Raw genomic sequence first — 20,971 nt, 5'->3', positions numbered from 1 at the left:
GTCCATAAAAGAAAACATGCCTGTCCACTCTCTTAGTGGGTGGCTCTCAAATAAAAGATCCCGAAATACATATCGATATTAAGAACATTTTTTTTATATTTACTTAAAGCATGACATCAAAACCCACTATATCGTTAATATTATTTTCTTTGCTCTTCCTTTGCAAATGCTAATGATTTTAATCTCTTGATCTCTGGCTTCGTTGAGCCTTAATGGCCATTTTAAAACAATAGTGGGTGTGTGTGTTCAATGTTATTCTGAGAAATAAAAAGGAAGCTAATAAACATTCGAAAAAACGAAAGTGGCTGCACTTTGCTGCACCTGCGATAATGAGAAATCAATCACATACATGGACATGGCGTGATTATTCAAAGCACAGAATGCATAATCAATAGAAATGCATTGTTACTTCAGTATTACCATTGTTGTATCATATGTGAATATATTCATTCCAGATAACAAAATATTTCTAGAGAGAGGCATTAAAATTTAATAAAAAAAAAAATATTGAGCGTGAAATTGAGCTTCTGAGGTTTTTGTGGTGAAAGCATCCATGGCCTCGTGGGAACGGTGCACCAAACTGAAGCCTTTCGGCTAAAGTTAACTCATTAGCATTGTTCACTGTTGAACCTGAAGTATCCAAAAGGGCCTCTATACTTAAACGGTTAGGTGAGCCGTGATTTCAGCCGATCCCTCCAAGCCCCTTATGGCGGTGGTGTTTGAAACCAGACCTAATCCCACCGCTGCTACGTTTACATCGTGACTGCACAAAGAACATCCCATAAGGAACCCATTAGAGCCTGTTCATAAAGGATTTAGCAGTCACATGTGAATACAATAAAGCAGTATTAAAATAATATGAGTTTTCCAAACTTCCTTTGGTGATTTATTCTTTGCAAAACATGGCCTCGTCATTGAAAAGACTTTATAAATTACTTGTGTGAACCGACTTCCCAATCGAGCATGTCATCTTGATACAATGAAGCGGAAATTCAAGTTAAAATGAGGTTTTACAATCTGTTGTGTAGCACAACGACCAGTAATTGTCTACAGCTAAAATTCAATCTTGTGTTGTTTTTTGTGATGTTTAGTGCCGGTTCTACAAATAGCCGTATCTGTATGCAATAGTTGAGCTTCATTTGCAACCGCAGTTGTTCCAGTGGTCTCTCGTTTTACCATCTGACCACTTCCTCTTTTACCTTCGAGAAAGTCGATAGCCACCGTAATGTTTCCGCTGTGTGGTTTTTGTTCTGCTCCAGAAACCACAGGTAATAGCAACAAAAAAAAAAGGGTTTCCTTTTATTTTATTTTATTTCATTTTACTCCTTTGAGCGTCTCTATTTCATTGTTTGGTGTTTTCACAGCAAGATGAAGGCGATTGGATGTCAATGGATGCGGTAACAATTTCTCAAATCTCAGGGGTCTCACAACAATGAATTTGTGAATTTAGAGGCCAGCAACATAATCTATCAGTCTGGAAAAGGTTAGAAAGATATTTCTAAAGCTTTGGGCTCTAGTAAACCACAAATGGTGAAAACATGGAACAGTGGGGAACATTACCAGTGGTGGCCGGCCATCCAAAACGACCAAGAGCGCAGAGAAGACTCATTCAAGAAGTCACAAAAGACCCACAACAACATCTTAACAACTGCCTCGGTTAAGGTCAGCGTTCATGATTCCACCGTCAGAAAGACACTGGCAAAAAAAAAAAACAAGATAATAAAAAATACATTAAAGCTAGTGTCAATTTTGCCATAAAACATCTTGATGATCCACAAGACCTTTGGGAAAATATTCTGTGGTCTGACAAAACAAAGGTTGAACCTTTTGGAAGGTGTGTGTCCCATTACATTGCTGCATTTTAGAAGAAAATAACATCATGGCAACCGTAAAATATGGTGGTGGTAGTATAATGGTCTGGGGCTGTTTTGCTGCTTCAGGAGCTCGAAAACTTCTGCTGTCTACCATAATAATCTTGACGGAGAATGTCCGGCCATCTGTTTGTGACATCAGGCTGAAACAAACTTGGTTTCTGCAGCAGGACAATGATCCAAAACACACAAGCAAGTCCATCTCTGAATGGCTGAAGAAAAACAAATTGAAGACTTTGCAGTAGCCGAGTCAAAATTATTGACATGTTGTAGCATAACCTTAAAGGAGGGATTACGGTCGTTTACCACTCACCACCAGAAGTCGATTCCATGTCAAGCATTCGCCCACCAATATTTAGGGCTGTTTTTTTTTTTAGACACACATTTACTGTATTTTCCGAGCTATAAGTCGCACTTTTTTTTTCATAGGTTGGCTGTTCCTGCGACTCATACTCCAGAGCAACTTATAAATGAAAAAAACTGTTTATGTTACATAAACAATGGACACCTTTTCCGTTCATGTTTATTTTTTGTGTAGCTAAATAACCATTGTGTTAGCATATCTTACACCTATTCAGCCTGTTCTCTATTCTTTTATTATTGTTAGAACTTGCCTTCCAAGATGATGTAATGTCTGTTTTGGTCAAGTGGTTTGTAAAAATAAATTAACCGCAAAAAATACGACTTATACTCCAGTGCGTCCTATGTATGTTTTTTCGGCCTAATTATGCTTTTTTGGCCTTGTGCGACTTATAGTCCAAAAATTCGGTATATAAATTGAACAGTATCATTATCACTGTTGTAAGAATGTACATACAGTACATTTTTTTTGTTGTTACTTAACTTACTTATGACTAAAAATGTATGTTTCTTCTTACACCAAAAAAAATACTTGTAGGTCTAACTAAATGTGTACCTATAACTTTTACACAAATAATGCGTAAAATGTTAACTAAAATCTAGCCTTAATTCATGAATATAGAGGCCAGCAACATAATCTATTAGTCTGGAAAAGGTTAGAAAAACATTTCTAAAGCTTAGGGCACCAGTAAACCACAAATGGTGAAAACATGGAACAGTGGGGTACCTTACCAGGGGTGGCCGGCCATCCAAAACGACCAAGAGCAGAGAGAAGCCTCATCCTAGAGGTCACAAAAGACCCACAACAACATCTTAACAACTGCCTTTTTTGGCCTTGTGCAACTTATAGTCCAAAAATTCGGTATATAAATTGAACAGTATCATTATCACTGTTGTAAGAATGTACATACAGTACATTTTTTTGGTTGTTACTTAACTTACTTATGACTAAAAACGTATGTTTCTTATTACAAAAATACTTGTCGGTCTAACTAAATGTGTAACTTTTACACAAATAATGCGTACAATGTTAATTAATTATACTAAATATATACTGTACATACAGCATATAAATATATTCTCTGTGTTTATCGTAGGAGGCAGATGTTTAGGCCTTGTTCATTTTAGAAGTAGCTTACAGGCTGACAAAATGTGAGCACTCCTGCTCTCGGGACATATATTTACATTTAAAACAGCATTAAAAAAATTGTCACTAACCGTAAGACTCCATTAAAGCAGCAAAACACAAGTCAAGGCTTGAACATTAGCTTGTAAAGGATATGGATAACATGACAGCCCAAACTAAACCAATGTTAATCAATCTTTTGCCTGGATAACGGTGCTTATTTAGGGCACAGCCTCAACAAGCTCACCCTCTCGCTAAGCTAAATCTGAATAAATCACCGATTCACGTCAATAGACTTCTGAAACAACCTTTGAATCCTGTCACGTCGGCTTGACAAACAGCGGTGTCATCAATCAGTCTCTCTCTCTTTCACGCACACACACACAAATCTATCACTGCATCTGCATTAAGTCAGAGACGAGGCTAATCAACAAGCACAGATATCACATCTGTATTGTCATGACACGATATTGTGTAAACAAGAAACACAGTGAGCGACGAGCGTTGTCTTTGTTATGTCCTGTAGGTACAGTACTGGTGCACACGTGCGCTACACATTGTCGGGAATTCGCTTACATATCAAAAACAGCGCGCTGCACTGTGAGGCCCCACATGCATCTGTTATCATTTTACAACTTGTCTGTAACTACGCTAAGTCCAAAAGCCTAATAGAGCAACAAAATGCACTGCAAAGCACCTCATTAGAAGACACAAAAAAACATACACACATGCTCTTCTATTCCTCCATTGAGGTAATAAGTGTGTACGAGGAACCATTATAGGACACTACAGTGAGGTGACAAAACTTAATGTACTTCAGTGGAGATTAGAATATAATAATAATAATATAAACATAAGGCACGGCAACAGCACCATTGCATTATAATAGCATGAACCGAGAACATTCATGTTGCACAGTGGAAGCTCTAAAGCCAATGGGAGAGGAGAACACTGGAAAACCACCGTCCAATTCCTGTCCAGTCCATGTGGAAGACGGAAACGGAACACCAATTTCGCTACAAACACTCAAGAAGATGCTCGTTTGCATGTCAGCATTTTTTTACCTGATGACTGGAGCATACATGTTGGAAGACTTGCTGGAAGACACAGCCATCCCAATGAGAGCGGACAATACAAGTTTCATTGTTGTTTTTATGTTGCTGTTATTGACGGAAATAATAGCTAAATTTAGGAAATAAGTTCTGGTAATGCTTTAAATAATCAAAATATGACAAGATACTCTAAGTATTACATGTTATCATTGTTATAGTTTTTTTTTGAGAGGGCTTCATAGTCGAAATAGGTACATCCCAGTTACGTGCATTGTTAGCTAGCTCATACTAACTTGTTTTCTCTTGTTATAATGCCCAGAAAAGGGAAAATAAATACTGTATGCGTTCATGACCCCAAAAATATTTACACTTGTATGAAAAATGTTACAATTTTACTAAAAAGCACAATATGAATAAACATCAAGTCTATATGAATAATGTAAAGTGCACACTGTCCATAAATGAAACAACAACAACAACAAACTGTTTCACCCTGTACCAGACAATTTCTTCTCCCATTACCTTAATGAATGAATGCATTTTTGGGCGCACAAAAAACACATCTAAGTTAAAATGACACAGACCAGAACCAAAGCCAAACAACTGTCATTTGGACCAACACCAAACTGCAATATATCCAATCCAATATGGCAGTTTTTTTTCATGAATGTGTCCCTAGAAAAAATGCCTTGCAAGGTTATCAACAGTAATCCTGCTCACTAATATTGATGATTTTTACTGTAAATATAAATACTAACTCATGCTTCTGTATTCTGCTGTGCTGTTATTGTCCATTTTCCTGCTGAAGAACTTGAATTGCCTCCCATTACATGGCCAGTAAAGGCTAAAAAAATATATTCTATTATTATACTCTACAAGAAAGAGACATATAAAGAAATTAGGCTTCATATCATATATCCGAACCATGTATAGAGAGAATTGTCTCAATCCTGCTGCACTCATATCCATAGAAATACACTATGTTCCTTTGTCTTTCCTATGCAATGACAGCAACTCTTCTAAAATCACAAATGCACGCTAATCCAATGCTTGTTGTGGTTCTTCATTTTCTACTAGACACACACACACACACACACACGTGGAATGTGGAGGGAAGCGGCAGCTGCCTCACATACATACAAAAACAATAACACTGAGCGTGAAAAAAAAACATTACAGGCCCCAGTGAGAGCTGGAAAGTGTGCAATCTGCAATGCGAAATATCACAAGGGCTGTCTCCCTTGCGGTGTTGCCTTAAGGGCGCTTTACAGGGTGGGAAAGAAACAAAGACGGAGAGAGAGAGGGGAGGTTCTGCATGATGATGTACAGTACATACACACCATGTGCTCCATAGTAGCATGCTGCTACGCCAAACGTGTGTTTAGTGCAATTCCATCTTACCTGATGTGGCATATCAACGTTCACTTTGTGCAGTAGTCGCAGAAGGAAGGAGGGATGGGTGGTGGGGGAAGGCAAAAAAAAACGTTGCAGCCAAAATGGGCAAATTCTCCGAGGCAGGCTTAAGAAATCCTCCCCGGTTAAAAACTTTCTCCCGGTATAAACTGTCAACAAGAGAGAAGGGAGGAAAAAAGGGGGGAGTGAATTAGGCAGAGTAACGGTCATTCAAATGGGAGGAGAAACAAGGAAGGTTGGTAGTAGGTTCTGGCATGTACGCGAACGCGTCATTTAGTCAATGTAACCATTAAAAAAAACTATAGCACCCACAATGGAAAGGATAGTCTTTTTGGGGTGGGGGGCATACTAGGCAAACAAGTTGCACATGACGCAACACTTCACCTTTGACATAATAACAATCACGCAACGTGGCGGTCCAAAAACTGCATCAAAAGTGCATCTTCGGCGGTCAGAAGAAGTAGTATTAGATGTCCCACTACGGGACAAAATAAGCGGTGGTTTGCAAAAAAGTTGCGTTTTTCTAAACGGAGTTTGGCGCGCGTGCGTGGTGTGTGTGTGTGTGTATATATATGTAAGTGTGTGTGTGTGTGTGTGTGTCGAACTAACTAGCCATTACAAGGGAGCTAGCAATCCACAGTGTCACACACGTAACCATCTCGAGTGGGCAGTCAAACGGACACCTTTTTCACGGACATGTGTGCGTGAATTTACCGCGTTGCATAGTTTCTGTTCCGTCAAACATATAGCAAGAATAATAACACCTAGCTAGCATACTTTCTTTTGCTAAAGCTACTTAAAGTCATTCTCAACAGAATCGAAAGAAGATGGAGAAATACGTCAACCGACAACCGAGGACAAAAAAAAACACCAACAGCTGCAAACGACACATAAACGAGTGCAAAGAACTTACATTTGTCCATAAGAAAAATAACATTAATCCAGTCTTCTTGCACGTATCAATGTAAATGGACAAGCGCCTCTCTGACTTAGAAAAAATGCCCCGCCCCCTTCCGTTTAGCCACAAGACATATCTATACATATCTATAATCCCTTGGCGTCCAATCAAGACTCGCCACTCTGGCGCTATCGCTTTTCCCATTGGTCGAGGGACTGTTCAATCTAGGTGTGTCGCCAGCTGTCCACCCTACCATATAGGGGTGTGTCGTGACGTCACAGACCACCAGGATCCGGGGAGACAGTGTGAGACACAAAAAGACATACTATTAATAATAACAATAATAATAATAACAGTAATAATAATAATAATACAAATGATTTAATCCGAGTAATGCACACAATATATTGATAGTATTTTTATTCATTTAAATTGCATATAAAATATGTGTGCAATTGAGTCAAAATTTTGAATCTTAATGTTGAATGTTAACATTGAATGTTTTGAAACTCTGCATAGCAGAAAATACATTATTTAGGCTTTACCTATACATAATATATGAAACTTCCAGCATCCCCTCTCTCTGTTGGTGACAACTCTGTATGAACGCCGGCTCTGCCACAAAATGCGGGGGACCAATTTTCCATTGTCTGAGCTATAGCATAGGCAAGGTGTTGTCATCCCATTTACAGTACAGTGGATTCCCATACATTTGGAGATTTTTTATTACATTTTTAATAGTATTTCTTCTAAAAAATAATCAGCAGTAAACACATCTCAGTCTTTGTTTGTCCGCCCTTGAATACACCACAGTTATGCAAAAGTTTATACTTATATATAACTTTTCCCAGATGATGCCACATATATTTTTTTAAATCCTTTCATCGATCATCTGACCTTGGGGGTATCACAAGACACCCACTTCACGTGACAAAACGATACACATGATGAAGTTTATGAAGTCAAGACGAGTTATAAACATTAACTACAATGAAAAAAATATATAACAAAAAAATATATAATATCTAAATAAATAATTATTTAAAGTACATTAAAAATAAATAATTATATATAAAATATATAATATAATATATAAAAAATATATAACTTGTCTGCACTCTGTGTGTATGCTAGCGGCCCCGCCTCCACCCACCAAGACAAAGCAGCTGTAGAACTGACAAACGGACTCACTCCATTCATGCCGTTGTTCTATGGAACGAATGTGCCAAGGTTATTATTGGGACTGTACGCAACTTGCATTTTTAAACACAAAAATATAATATATTTGTTATTTGTTATTTGTTATTTGTTATTTGTTATTTGTTATTTGTTATTTGTTATTTGTTATTTGCTATTTATATAAAATGTATATTTAAATTTATAAAATTTATATAATATATAATTTTTAAAACACAAAAATATATAATATATTTGTTATTTGTTATTTGTAATTTATATAAAATTTATATTTAAATTTATAAAATTTATATAATATATAATGTGTACTCATGTTTTATCTGTGTATAAACGAAGGAATGTTGTATTTTAACGTAGCTTTTACTCTGTTTACTTGTTTTTAGTGTCTTTGAGTATTTTGAAAAGCGCTATACAAATAAAATGTGTTATTATTATTCTTATTATTACATTAACACCACCGCCGTCTAGCCTATTTTATCAAAAGTGTATTAATATCACAGATTGTACAAAAAAAATTTTTTTACAGTCATCCCTCACATTTTGGTTCCAACAACACTCCCTTGCTCTATCAAAGTTTTTCTTCTAAATCCTTGCAGTGATCCCGTAGGCGTAATTTTAAGTGTTAGGCACTAATTGTATATCCTTTTTATTCACGTACCCCACTTTGGCAACCTCTTATGTGCACTATCACTATATGGTGATCCCCTCAAGTGTTAACTTGCGTGATTTGTCTGTGCAGCCTACTTGTGTGTTCATGTGCTGGAATCTAGGCCATCCCTTGTGGCTTTGTGTCTGAGAGGCGGATCAGTCTATATATATGAGGGGGGGGGGGCAGCCCAGGCATATGGGCGTGTTTATGCGGGTGAGGGGGGGGAAGCATGCGCACACAAGCATACACAAATAGAGGACGACATCCTTCTCATCCTGCAAGTGTAAATAAACTCCAATAGAATAGGAAACCCGTCGCTTCAAAGTAAGCGCAAACAAGTTTCTTTGTGAATTTGGAAGCCCTCCCATCTCACTTCAATACCCCCACACTACCGAACTAACAACCCTATAAACAAACACACACATACACAACACTCTCTCCTTGAGTCGTGGAAACAGCTGGAAAAGCAAACAGTCCAAAGCATGCAGGCCCGTCGATGGTCCGCCCGCTCTCACACATGACTGGACCATTACTTGGATGAATGCAGTCCTTACACTGATTCCTCAGCTACAATCAAAATGCGAGAGAGGGGAGTGACGGGGGCTAAAAACTTTCTCCACAGCTAAGGCCCACACACACGAGGATATCGCACACCTACTTTGATTTTCCTCGCTTGTGTCTTGAATTCAACTCCGGTTTTGTCCAAGCTGTGGAAAAAAAAATAGAGCATGAGGTCAGTAAGTCGCATAGTATTGCACAGCAGAACACATGTTTGGCTTAGTTTAGCGTCTTCCACACTGCCTGGATTCTTTTTTTCCACCTTTTACTGTTCAGTCTAAACAGCACCAACGCAGAAGTGAGGGTAATGTGAGTGTGTAGAGCAGGGGTCTCAAACACGTGGCCTGCGGGCCAAATGTGGCCCGCAGGACACTAGTTTGAGGCCCCCGCCTTGATATGAAAGTTTAATGCGCAAGTTTGATATGGATGCCGTATGGTATCATGTACCCAGAAAAAATTATTACGTTTGATTAATGTTCATGTTAAAGGTTAAATAACTGTTAATAGTTATCCTCCCTACCCGTGTGGAAGTGGTAAGTTTTTGGCTATTTCAGTTTAAAGGAAATAACTTGAAGGCTACCGTTTAGGTCGCTATCTCGCTAGTTTGCGAGTTAGCATGTGTCTCAAGACCCTGCAGTTGCGCAATATGTTGTAAATAAAGAGTATAAATGTGACTATAGTCGTGTTTTGTCATGTCTACAGGGCTCTAATAATGCTTTGTTAATTTTAATCTGAAAAAAATAATTTGTCTACCCACCAACTATATGTGGTTTCTTAAGTTTTTATTATTTGCCGTTTTATTATTATTATTATATTTATTTATTACTGATTGATTGATTTTCTTTATTCTTGATTTGTTTATCTATTTTTCATCGTATTTTGTGCAGAAAAATTAAAATTAAGATATTTGAGAACAGTGGAATGTGGAGACAGTGAAGATTAAGATATGAGAGAAAATGCAGTGCGGAGTCATCATTGGACAGTGGAGTGGGCGTGCCTGGAGGCGGTGTCGTGGGTGGAATACATTAAAAACAGACAAAGAAAATACAGTTGAATAGGTGCAGATTATGGAAGAACTCGAAAGCTTTCTGTGCTGGTTATTGTGTGTAACTGCTCTATAGAAGTCCACAACTCAATACAAAGGACTGAAACCTGTGAAGGATACATTACTCCTGAGTATTGATTGAGATTAAGATATGAGAGAAAATGCAGTGCGGAGTCATCATTGGACGGTGGAGTGGGCGTGCCTGGAGGCAGTGCCTTGGGTGGAATACATTAAAAACAGACAAAGAAAAAACAGCTGAATAGGTGCAGATTATGGAGGAACTCGAAAGCTTTCTGTGCTGGTTATTGTGTGTAGCTGCTCTATAGGAGTCCACAACTCAATACAAAGGACTGAAACCTATGAAGGATACATTACTGTTGAGTATTGATTGAGAGGAAGATATGAGAGAAAATGCAGTGCGGAGTCATCATTGGACAACTGATCAATGTCAAGTTGTTGCACAACAGGACCCCCCCATCCGCTCCTTTTGTACTCTTTTCCTGCTCCATTCTTTCTAATGGATGTTTCCTTGGGTAGACGTCACATGACCAGAGTGAAATTGACAATGGTGCTTTCCTTTTTCTCAATCGTTGCTTGTTTACACTCCAGGCCAACCACCGCCACCCCTTTTCCTCATCCCACCAAAATCGCCACCCCCTTTCTTCCTCATGTTGCTTTTGACCTTTGCCCCAGTGGGCTTGTCCCAAGCTCAGCATCACTTCTGATAAATTCTCCAGTGTTTTCACTTAGGAGGCCTACAGACAACATCGTTATTCCGCCCCTCTCATGCCGACATGATAGCTGACAGGAGTGATCAAGGGATGAGACGTTCAAGTCAGGAGGCGACACTCTTCAGCATGAAGAGTGAGTTATACTGTTTGTACAAAAAAAAAAAAAGAGGTTTGCTGTGTGTTTCTCTTCCACAGTGTCCGCTATTTGTTTTTAATTTGTTGGTTTTTTTTGGTCTTCTTTTGATTCAATCTCACTGAAGGATGAAATTATACATTTGAAATGACTTTCCTCCCATTGACTTTTTCTTGTTGTTCTACAAAATACCGCACAAACCACATTTTGTAACCAAGAGCACACTGGATGCAGGTTGCTAAACCTGTTTTTCCTACTAAGGTGTTTTTGAAATGTGGTTTGCATAAACAAATATAGGCCTACCCAAAATGGATTTGGTTATATACAGTGAAGAAAATAAGTATTTGAACACCCTGCTATTTTGCTATTTCTCCCACTTAGAAATCATGGAGGGGTCTGAAATTTTCATCGTAGGTGCATGTCCACTGTGAGAGAGATAAACTAAAAAGAAAAATCCAGAAATCACAATGCATGATTTTTTAACAATTTATTTGTGTGATACAGCTGCAAATAAGTATTTGAACACCTGTGTATCATCTAGAATTCTGACCCTGAAAGACCTGTTAGTCTGCCCATTAGAAGTCCACCTGCACTCCATGTATCATCCTGAATCAGATGCACCTGTTTGAGGTCGTTAGCTGCATAAAGACACCTGTCCACCCCATACAATCAGTAAGACTTTAACTTGTAACATGGCGAAGACCAAAGAGCTGTCCAAAGACACCAGAGACAAAATTGTACACCTCCACAAGGCTGGAAAGGGCTACGGAGCAATTACCAAGCAGCTTGGTGAAAAAAGGTCCACTGTTGGAGCTATCATTAGAAAATGGAAGAAGCTAAACATGACGGTCAATCTCAATCGGAGTGGAGCCCCATGCAAGATATCACCTCGTGGGGTCTCAATGATTCTAAGAAAGGTGAGGAATCAGCCCAGAACTACACGACAGGACTTGGTCAATGACCTGAAAAGAGCTGGGACCACCGTTTCCAAGGTTACTGTAGGTAATACACTAAGACGTCATGATGTGAAATCATGCATGGCACGAAAGGTTCCCCTGCTTAAACCAGCACATGTCAAGGCCCGTCTTAAGTTTGCATATGACCATTTGGATGATACAGAGGAGTCATGGGAGAAAGTTTTATGGTCAGATGAGACCAAAATAGAACTTTTTGGTCATAATTCCAATAAGCGTGTTTGGAGGAAGAAGAATGAAGAGTACAATCCGAAGAACACCATCCCTACTGTGAAGCATGGGGGTGGTAGCATCATGCTTTGGGGGTGTTTTTCTGCACATGGGACAGGACGAGTGCACTGCATTAAAGAGAGGATGACTGGGGCCGTGTATTGTGAGATTTTGGGGAACAACCTCCTTCCCTCTGTCAGAGCATTGAAGATGGGTCGTGGCTGGGTCTTCCAACACGACAACGACCCGAAGCACACAGCCAGGAAAACCAAGGAGTGGCTCCGTAAGAAGCATATCAAGGTTCTAGCATGGCCCAGCCAGTCTCCAGACCTGAACCCAATCGAAAATCTTTGGAGGGAGCTCAAACTCCGTGTTTCTCAGCGACAGCCCAGAAACCTGACTGATCTAGAGAAGATCTGTGTGGAGGAGTGGGCCAAGATCCCTCCTGCAGTGTGTGCAAACCTGGTGAAAAACTACAGGAAACGTTTGACCTCTGTAATAGCAAACAAAGGCTACTGTACCAAATATTAACATTCATTTTCTCAGGTGTTCAAATACTTATTTGCAGCTGTATCACACAAATAAATTGTTAAAAAATCATGTATTGTGATTTCTGGATTTTTCTTTTTAGTTTATCTCTCTCACAGTGGACATGCACCTACGATGAAAATTTCAGACCCCTCCATGATTTCTAAGTGGGAGAAATAGCAAAATAGCAGGGTGTTCAAATACTTATTTTCTTCACTGTATATATAGTAGGTATTTACAGTGCTGGTTCTAGTCTTCATTCATTCATTCATTCATTTTCTGCCACTTTTCCTCACGAGGGTCGCGGGGGGTGCTGGAGCCTATCCCAGCTGTCTTCGGGCGAGAGGCGGGGTACACTGGCCGCCAGCCAATCACAGGGCACATGTAGACAAACAACCATTCACACTCACATTCATACCTATGGACAATTTGGAGTCGCCAATTAACCTAGCATGTTTTTGGAATGTGGGAGGAAACCGGAGTAACCGGAGAAAACCCACGCATGCACGGGGAGAACATGCAAACGCCACACAGAGATGGCCGAGGGTGAAGGGTGGAATTGAACCCTGGTCTCCTAGCTGTGAGGTCTGCGTGCTAACCACTCAACCGCCGTGCCGCCCGGTTCTAGTCTTGTATGAATCAAAGGATTTTTTAGCCATTTTAAGTGGGGGGGGGGGGGGGGGGGGGGGTGGAATGGACATATCAATCTTGCCTTGATACTGGAATTTAGTGCTTTTAGGAACCCCGACTGGGAACACACGATTTTGTGTGTCTGTCACTTTAATTCTAATGAGTTGTATTGGGGGCTGCATTAGCGGACGAACGGTTAGCACGCAGACCTCACAGCTAAGAGATCAGGGTTCAATTCCACCCTCAGCCATCTCTGTGTGGAGTTTGCATGTTCTCATTACATTCATCACATTCCAAAAAACATGCTAGGTTAATTGGGGACTCCAAATTGTCCATAGGTATGAATGTGAGTGTGAATGGTTGTTTGTCTATATGTGCCCTGTGATTGGCTGCCAACCAGTCCAGGGTGTACCCCGCCTCTAACCCAAAGACAGCTGGGATAGGCTCCAGCACCCCCGCGACCCACATGAGGAAAAGCGGTAGAAAATGAATGAATGAATGAGTTGTGTTGGTCAGTCCAACACAGAAATTTGGGGTACACCCTGGACTGGTCGCCAGCCAATCACAGGGCACATATAAGAAACCGGAGTACCCGGGGAAAACCCATGCATGCACGGGGAGAACATGCAAACTCCACACAGACATAGCCAAGGGTGGAATTGAACTCGGGTCTCCTAGCTGTGAACCACTCGACCGCCCTCTATTGAGCAATTCATTTATTTAATTCATTTATTGCAGTTAATTGGTTCGAGACCTGAATGTGGTAAATGTATTTTCCTTAGTTCTAATTTATGAATCAAATATTTTCATTGAAAACCTGTTTACAACCTTCTACATACTAGACCTCTTTAGACATCCATCCATTTTTCTATGCTACTTATCCTCATTAGGGTCGCGGTGGTGTGCTGGAGCCTATCCCAGCCATGTATATAGTTTACAGATGTAAGGTTTGCAGTCCACCATGCTTTATTTTAAAATGTGGAGCAAAGCCTGCTTTCTTATGAAAGTCAGTGAAATGACCATAATGGAAGTGAATCAGTTTTTCTCAGGTTTGGTGCTCACAGGGACACATATTACTGTTGTAACATCATTAAAATGTAATTTTGCATGATGATTAATGTCTAATCATGTCAATGATAGAAATACATGCACACATGTATGCATGTCTGTGCACTGTGTGTGTGTGTGTGTGTGTGTTGTTGCAGCTTTTCCAGCCAAAGGAGATTGGAAGGCCAGTGTGTAATTTTCTATGTATAACTCTGGCTCCAAGGCACTATGGTCTGGGTCACCACTGTATTTTTTTTATGCAAACCAGATCCAAACAAAAAAGTAGACAGGTCAAACAAAGCAGTGGACATAGCCAGGGGGCAATAAACTGTAAAGGGAAAACAATATATATGTATAAATACATATATACATACATACAGACCTGAGTAAAATCTCTCCAGCCATCCATGACGAGGGTCACGGGTATGCTGGAGCCTATCCCAGCCGACTTCGGGTGACAGGCAGGGCACACTCCGGGCCGTTCGCTAGCCAATCACAGGGCACATATAGACAAACAACCACTCACACTCACCCGTGGACAATCCAGAGCATGGAGTAGTTCAGCATTGTGTGTTCACAGAAAGTGTTGTTTCTTCCATTGCAAAAGAAATGCTGCTCTTTAATACAGGTGAAAAACCAGCATTTCCAGAAATGCTGCATATGTTTTACAAACAGTGCTGATTGCCTGTGAGAAAATGCATGCCACAAATACCAATTCCACAACTTTACACAGATTAGTGGAACTATGGGATTAGTGTTTTACATTAATATGAGTGGTTAGTGCGCAGGCCTCACAGCTAGGAGACCAGAGTTCAATTCCACCCTTTGCCATCTCTGTGTGGAGTTTGCATGTTCTCCTTGTGCACGTGTGGGTTAACTCCGGTTTCCTCCCACATTCCAAAAACATGCTAGGTTAATTGGCGACTCCAAATTGTCCATAGGTATGAATGTGAGTGTGAATGGATGTTTGTCTATATGTGCCCTGTGATTGGCTGGCGACCAGTCCAACGTGTACCTCTTGCCCGAAAACAGCTGGGATAGGCTCCAGCATATCAGTGACTGATTATTTCTCTTTTTATTCGCCAATGAGTCAACATTAGCATTGCATGGTGTTTTCATGGCAGATGTTTGTGACGAGGGCTACACTGTGGTTGAGTGGTTAGCGCGCAGGCCTCACAGCTAGGAGACCCGAGTTCAATCCCATCATCTCTGTGTGGAGTTTGCATGTTCTCTCCGTGCATGCGTGGGTTTTCTCCGGGTACTCCGGGTACGGTTTCCTCACACATTCCAAAACAAAAAACATGCTAGGTTAATTAGCGACTCCAAATTGTCCATAGGTATGAATGTGAGTGTGAATGGTTGTTTGTCTATATGTGCCCTGTGATTGGCTGGCGACCGGTCCAGGGTGTACCCCGCCTTTTGTCCAAAAACAGTTGGGATAGGCTCCAGCACCCCCCACAACACTTGTGAGGATAAGCGGAATGAACAATCATAACATTACAGAATAAAATCTATACTCATCCCGTTCTCGTGGACCCAGTGTCAAACATCATCCCGTCTTGTGAGTCGGGTGTATCGTGACACCCCGCTGGTCAATAGTAAAAGTGAATTTAACTTCAAAGATTCCACTTGAGCCGTCTCGTTGTTACATCCCACCAGCAAAGAGTTCTTACACCATCTGTGTATGCTGTTATGCAATAAATCCGACTCTGATTTTAAATTTTTTAAAGAGTTACCCGTGCTAGAAGCAATGGTGGTGTTGTGCCTCCTCAGGTGAAGCAATAAGCTCCCTGACATTCCAAGGTTAAATCATTCATGGGAGGGGGCGAAAGGGAGTTGTTTGTGTGCATGAAGAAACAAGCATAGACAATCTGTGAATAAATGTTTAAGGCCATCTGTGGGTAAAAAAAGCAATTAGGAGGACATATAAGATTCTCTGTGTAAACATGTAATGCAGAATAATAACATGTGTGATGAGAAAATTTGGCTATGATTTAGTTTGTCTGAATTTACACTCGTCCAAATAACAGGCAGAGTGTGCAGAGACAATGTTGTCACCAAGAAGAAGCAGCACACACAGGAATTTACCCAAAGTGAACTCTGTAGCAACTCACTAAATTATTATTATTAGTACTAGTAATTGATCCTGGCCAAAACCGCACATTTAATTTTCCTCCAGTGGTGTGCACTTCGGTGGTTTCTTATTTATGGAATCATTCCATTACGCGCTTGCTCATCGCTTCACAATCACATGATACTCAATTTTGGGCTTATTTTAAAACTTCAACTAACACACTCTGGAAAAATATATGCCTGGTTGTGGTCGGAACAGCCATTGGTGCAAATTGGCCAACACGGTTTATGTCAGTCTCCCACAGGGCAGCTGGGAATACAGATATACCTTATCTCCACCAGTGTGTGAATGCTGGAGCCTATCCCAGCTGTCTTCGGGCGAGAGGCGGGGTACACCCTGGACTGGTGGCCAGCCAACCACAGGGCACATATAGACAAACAACCATTCACACTCACATTCATACCTATTTGGAGTCGCCAATTAGCATTAGCATGTTAGCATGTTTTTGGAATGTGGGAGGAAACCGGAGTACCCGGAGAAAACCCACGCATGCACGGGGAGAACATGCAAACTCCACACAGAGATGGCCGAAGGTGGGATTGAACTTGGGTCTCCCAGCTGTGAGGTCTACACGCTAACCACTCATCCGCCGTGCAGCCTTATATAAATCCAATCAATTATTATTATCATAATTTGGGGGGAAAGTCTCACAAATTTTAATCCAACCAAAATATTGTTGAAATGATGCCAGATTTGGAATTTGTTTGGCTAAGCATGAATGAAAAATCAAACAGTTTGGTACTCAACTAATATTTCTTGAGCTGAAAGAAGTTCTGTCATAAATCAGGACAGGATGTATTTCTATTTTTACTTTTGCAAAATTATAAGACGTTTGTGTCTCTCCACCATAATGAGATATTAGCTTCCTCTTCAGACTAAACCAAGGCTGCTGGCTTCCTGCAATTGGTTCTCCTGTCTTCCCACATTGTCACAGTTTTGTCTTTCACCACTTTTGGACCATTTGCACTTCCTGTAGTTGTAATGGCCGATACAGTTGGACATATATATATGGATATATTGTGAGTTTAGTACAGTATAGCACAGTATTAGTATTGTTACATATCAGTGTTGATTCATTCATTTTCTACCGCTTTTTCCTCATGAGGGTCGCGGGGGTGCTGGAGCCTATCCCAGCTGTCTTCGGGCGAGAGGCGAGGGGTACACCCTGGACTGGTGGCCAGCCAATCACAGAGCACATATAGACAAACAACTATTCACACTCACATTCATACCTATGGACAATTTGGAGTCGCTAATTAACCTAGCATGTTTTTTTGGAATGTGGGAGGAAACCGGAGTACCCGGAGAAAACCCACGCATGCACGGGGAGAACATGCAAACTTCACACAGAGATGGCCGAAGGTGGAATTAAACACGGGTCTCCTAGCTGTGAGGCGTGCAAGCTAACCGCTTGTCCACTGTGCAGCCTTACTTTATTTCAGCATTCAGTCAATCATTCATTTTCTACCTCTTATCCTCACGAGGGTCGTGGGGGGTGCTGGAGCCTATCCCAGCTGTCTTCGGGCGAGAGGCGAGAGGTACACCCTGGACTGGTGGACAGCCAATCACAGGGCACATATAGACAAACAACCATTCACACTCACATTCATACATATGGACAATTTGGAGTCGCTAATTAACCTAGCATGTTTTTGGATTGTGAGAGGAAACCGGAGAAAACCCACGCACGGGATGTGAGGTCTGCGCGCTAACCACTCGACCACCGTGCCGCCCACATATCAGTGTTATTCCTAACAAATATGGATACACACTGACTGATAGAGATGTATATACCGGTACTGACTTCCAGCAAAACAAAACCTAGCAAAAAACTGCTGAAAAAGAAACAAAAAGTTACATTTTCTGCCAGCCCGCAAAAATAAACACTCCTGTTTTGATGGCTATGTCTAATAACATCGACTATGACCTCCTGATGACAAATGAATGTCCTTCATAATTCAACACAGATGCATTATCACTTTTGTATCAGACTGCCTGAGAATCACAGGGTTGTTTTTATTCAGCTTTTATCAAACATCTCATCTCATTTATTAGTATTGTACAAAAAGAAAAAGACAACAACTTACCCAGACGCTCAAATGATGCAACCAGGATGAAGATGCCATCATTGGAAAAATGAAGGATCTTCTGTTAAATGGAAAGTGATAATTATGCAATGTAGTGGTCACAATAGTGAGACTTCATTCATTCATTCATTTTCTACCGCTTTTCCTCACGAGGGTCGCGGGGTGCTGGAGCCTATCCCAGCTGTCTTCGGGCGAGAGGCGGGGTACAACCACAGGGCACATATAGACAAATAACCATTCACACTCACATTCATACCTATGGACAATTTGGAGTGTGGGGGGAAACCGGAGTACAAAGCCCACATTTTTAATTGTAGACTTACTGTTCTTGTGTCCTTGAGCAAGACACTTCACCCACCTTGCCTCCGGTGCTGCCCGCACTGTTGTATGAATGTTTGGTGGTGGCAGCCAAGTTTCTGTCAGGCTATTCCAGGGCAGCTATGACTCAAATTCCATCTGTTCATCTTACATTATCATTCATTAGTGATGACTACCGATACTTTTTATACTTTGAAATGTTTTTGATAAGTGTGCGAGGCGGCTTCTACAGTTTGGAATTCAGCACAAACTTTCAGGAAATTAAAAAAAAAACTGTGGTTAACTTTTTTTTTGCACTTGCAATGTTATTCTAACATCGCCGGTGCAGATTAACAAAGGTTTTATGATGCCGGCGGAATATTCATTCATTCATTTTCTATCGCTTATCCTCACAAGGGTCGCAGGGGGTGCTGGAGCCTATCCCAGCTGTCTTCGGAGGAGAGGCGGGGTACACCCGAGACTGGTCACCAGCCAATCACAGGGCACATATAGACAAACAACCATTCACACTCACATTCATACCTATGGACAATTTGGAGTCACTAATTAACCTAGCATGTTTTTGGAATGTGGGAGGAAAACCGGAGTACCCGGAGAAAACCCGGGGACTATTTGAACATAGCAAAATCAATTCCCCTCAGTGTGCTTACCAATTTCTAGTATTGATTCCAATCACATTCCTGTCCACCCAAAGTCCGATCACTGATTGACCAGTCTCCATGTTCATTAATGGGTCAAACGGAGCTGCAGTTAGGGGGGAGGTCAAGTAGGAGGGGTCTTTTACTCACTGTGCTAGGGATTGCAAAGACAGGACTGTGTGTGTGTGTTGCCATTAAGCTGCTGCCGGTACAGACTAAGCTGGGGGACATCAGGTTAACATGTCCTCACGCCACCTTGCTCTTAAGCTATGGATGCATGCATGGATGAAGACAGAGACAAGAGATTTAATGCAACTGCTGATGCATACATTAGTTGATACAGTCAGTGTACTACAATAATATAGCACATTAGCATACTGAGCTGTTTAAGTAGCCAGTCTACAACCACAATAATATAATAACATGTTACATAAACACCTGTATGACAGTATAAACATTCGTGTCTGTTTATATTGGACATTACGCTAATGGACTAATGGTTGATTATCTGCTGCCTTCAAGCGGTAGCAGTAAGCTATCACAAGCACAGTACCCTCCCCCGCAACTCTTTTTAAACACTTTTTATTTACTGTTAATCTTTTTTAAAGGGTTTTAATCCCATGTGCGTGTGAGGCAACATAAACTATTGAGTTAAAAACAAGCGACGAACATTCAGGAAGTGGCGACACCAAGAGTATATTCATAAATATTTTACAGTTTGAACGTTTTCAATTTGCCGTTGCATTTCCTTTGTTTTCATGTTGTTGGGGTGGATCTGTGTGCTTGTTCGAGTCAAATAAACTAAAAATAAATCACAAAGAAGGAGTACAGTACCTGAATTGTTGTCTAAATTATGTCGAATACCGGAAGCGGTCATGTTTGTTTGTTTGCTAATGCGGAAGTGGAGTAGGCTGCGGAATATGAAGAAATGTTAGCTTAAAAAATCGTGGGAAAAATCATGAATTCGGTGGTTAGTTAATAATAATCACATTATTAACAGTATAAAACACCAGGTTTTGTTCTTGATATATGTTTTGATTCGGTTTGGTAATTGTTTGGGAATACGCCCGGTACTTGCCATACTAAATAGCTAACATACAGCTAACATATAGTGACATTGAATTTAATCCTGACTGAGTGATGACTCGTTTTGTGTAACGTATAAAAACCCACTGTATTGCTGTGAGCGACATCCCCTGGTCCCATGGTGTAATGGTTAGCACTCTGGACTTTGAATCCAGCGATCCGAGTTCAAATCTCGGTGGGACCTCACACGTTTTTCCTTAATCATAAACATTTACCGTATTATTATGCGTCTTTTTAAATGTTATATAAAACTAATCTTAGACTGATTCACACTTATTAAAAACTT

The 20,971-nt window shown here is 40.6% G+C and overlaps 1 protein-coding gene and 1 non-coding gene across 10 annotated transcripts in view; one reads left to right on the top strand and one right to left on the bottom strand.

Annotated features, from left to right (window-relative positions):
* LOC131136561 (vitamin D3 receptor A) overlaps window positions 1-20,502 on the bottom strand; it is a 59,381-nt gene extending 38,879 nt beyond the window's left edge. For 2 of the 9 annotated variants that reach the window (XM_058083558.1, XM_058083557.1), the window contains exons 1-2: window positions 6,736-6,864; window positions 5,811-5,971 (exon numbers count right to left, since the gene is read on the bottom strand). Coding sequence is in view for 7 of the 9 variants with exons in the window: in XM_058083549.1 (XP_057939532.1) it covers window positions 1,561-1,609 (49 nt within the window). In the remaining 2 variants the exon portion in view is untranslated. Of the gene's footprint in view, window positions 1-1,560; window positions 1,696-2,963; window positions 3,417-3,449; window positions 5,757-5,810; window positions 5,972-6,735; window positions 6,865-9,224; window positions 9,274-18,643; window positions 18,705-20,433 lie in introns of those variants that run through there. The other 7 variants (XM_058083549.1, XM_058083555.1, XM_058083548.1 and 4 more) reach the window with 7 other exon arrangements.
* A 295-nt stretch (window positions 20,503-20,797) lies between these two features.
* On the top strand, window positions 20,798-20,869 carry trnaq-uug (transfer RNA glutamine (anticodon UUG)). Its single transcript has one exon. It is a non-coding gene; the product is annotated as a tRNA-Gln (tRNA).
* The last annotated feature ends 102 nt before the right edge of the window (window positions 20,870-20,971 follow it).

Source organism: Doryrhamphus excisus, chromosome 10 (assembly GCF_030265055.1).
Source record: "Doryrhamphus excisus isolate RoL2022-K1 chromosome 10, RoL_Dexc_1.0, whole genome shotgun sequence".
Lineage (NCBI taxonomy): Eukaryota > Metazoa > Chordata > Actinopteri > Syngnathiformes > Syngnathidae > Doryrhamphus > Doryrhamphus excisus.
Note: the sequence above shows the minus strand (reverse complement) of the source record. Positions and strands in the feature narration are given on the sequence as shown.